At 41.2% G+C, this 1,759-nt stretch overlaps 1 protein-coding gene across 1 annotated transcript in view; it reads right to left on the minus strand.

The window, feature by feature from the left end:
- Positions 1–1,759, minus strand: part of LOC101860788 (SPRY domain-containing SOCS box protein 3) — an 8,060-nt gene that overhangs the window by 2,504 nt on the left and 3,797 nt on the right. The window contains exons 2-3 of the mRNA XM_013090902.2: positions 641–812; positions 14–32 (exon numbers count right to left, since the gene is read on the minus strand). Coding sequence (XP_012946356.1) covers positions 14–32; positions 641–812 — 191 coding nt within the window. The remainder of the gene's footprint in view (positions 1–13; positions 33–640; positions 813–1,759) is intronic.

Consider the following 1,759-nt stretch of genomic DNA (forward strand, 5'->3'; position numbering starts at 1 on the left):
CTCTCTCTCTCACTCTCTCTCTCTCTTTCTCTCTTCAAATATAAGCACTCATTCACACACTCACACAGGGGGCTCTCGTGGCCTAGAGGTTAAGGTGTTGGCCTTTCATTCAAAAGGTCCCGGGTTCGAATCCGGGTAGCGACGGAAAATTTTCTTCTCAAATGTTCTCCTTTCATCACCTTTCCTGCCCTCTACAATGTTAAGTTGTCTGCTTTCGTCTCCACTTAATGCCCCCACCCCTCACCTCCTTTGCCCCCTTCGTCTGGGCTCTTTCTGCCGCCTTTCTACGGCTACTCCTTGGCTCCTTCTTACTTCTGTCTTTCAGCCACACCCCTGATCTTATGGTAGGTAAGATCTACACCTAGCCTTCTCGGACAAGGGCGAAAAATCTCTGATGTCCCGTGTGCAAGTTGCGCACGTTAAAGATCCCTTGGTGGTCCAAAATCGATAAGAGTAGGCTTCGGCCGCCACCCGGGCAAAATTCAAAATTTCCTACCAACAGAAAATGTTTGGTCTGCCCAACAGAAAATGTTTGGTGTGTCCAACATAAATGTTGTGTGTGTCCCGCGCGCTCATATGACCAATAATATGCAGGTGCGAGCGCCGTAAAACACTTACAACAAATGTAAACTTCATTTACTGACCGAGACAAACGCCGTCCTTGTAGAAGGACATGTCACCACGTCGTCTGTCCAGGAGTATCCCCACGATCGTTGGCGTGTGCTCCGGGAAACTCCTGCAGAAGAAGGAGGACATGCCGTTGTGGTGCGTCCTTCCTCTGTGAGACAGTCCCCACCCGTGAATGTCCTCTCCTGAAATGTCATGTCATGTATTCTACAGTTAAACTTGGTTTAACTTTCCATTCAGTGCGAGTGAAAGTCCTCGCCTGAAATAGCATCATACAAAATACAGTTAAAACCTGATTTACCTTTTGTTTTAGTAAGAGTCGCCTGAAATATTATAATAAAAAATACAGTTAAACCTGATTTCCCTTTTGTTTTAGTAAGAGTCGCCTGAAATGTAATGTACAGTTAAACCTGATTTCCCTTTTGCTTTAGTAAGAGTCGCCTAAAATATCATGTATAATACAGTTAAACCTGATTTTTTTTTTCAAAAAGTACGAGTGAAAGTCCTCGCCTGAAATATTGTGCTATAAAATACAGTTAAACATGATTTAACTTTTGTTTTAGTAAGAGCTTTACGGCATTTGCAACACAGTTAGGTCATGTACGTGCGAGTGAAAGTCCTCGCCTGAAATATCACCATACAAAATACAGTTAAACCTGATTTAACTTTTGTTTTAGTAAGAGTTTTACTGCACTTGTGACACAGTTAGGTCATAAAGAGCGAGTGAATGTCATCGCCTGAAATAATATTTTAACCCTGTACATGTAGTTAGAACCTCCAGTTGGAAGGGACAGCGTCATAATACATTCCTATAGCCTACAGTACTGTCTGTAACTGACGACATGGTTCGACATGGTTTTGAACAACGATAAAACTTTTGTGGAATTGTAGTTTTAAAAATAACATTGCTTTTAACGTTTAGATGAGGTAGGCCTATGATAAAAATATTCTGACATGTCTGTATGCATTTAAATTGTGTCTGATTTTAAATATGTAGAGAGCATCGTCAAGCCCTTTTAGTGGATTTTAGGTGGTATTCAAAGTAGTAGTAGTAGTAGTAGTAGTAGTAGTAGTAGTATTAGTAGTAGTAGTAGTAGTAGTAGTAGTAGTAGTAGTAGTAGTAGTAGTAGTA

The sequence above is a fragment of the Aplysia californica genome, unplaced genomic scaffold (genome assembly GCF_000002075.1).
Source record: "Aplysia californica isolate F4 #8 unplaced genomic scaffold, AplCal3.0 scaffold01658, whole genome shotgun sequence".
Taxonomy (NCBI): Eukaryota; Metazoa; Mollusca; class Gastropoda; order Aplysiida; family Aplysiidae; genus Aplysia; species Aplysia californica.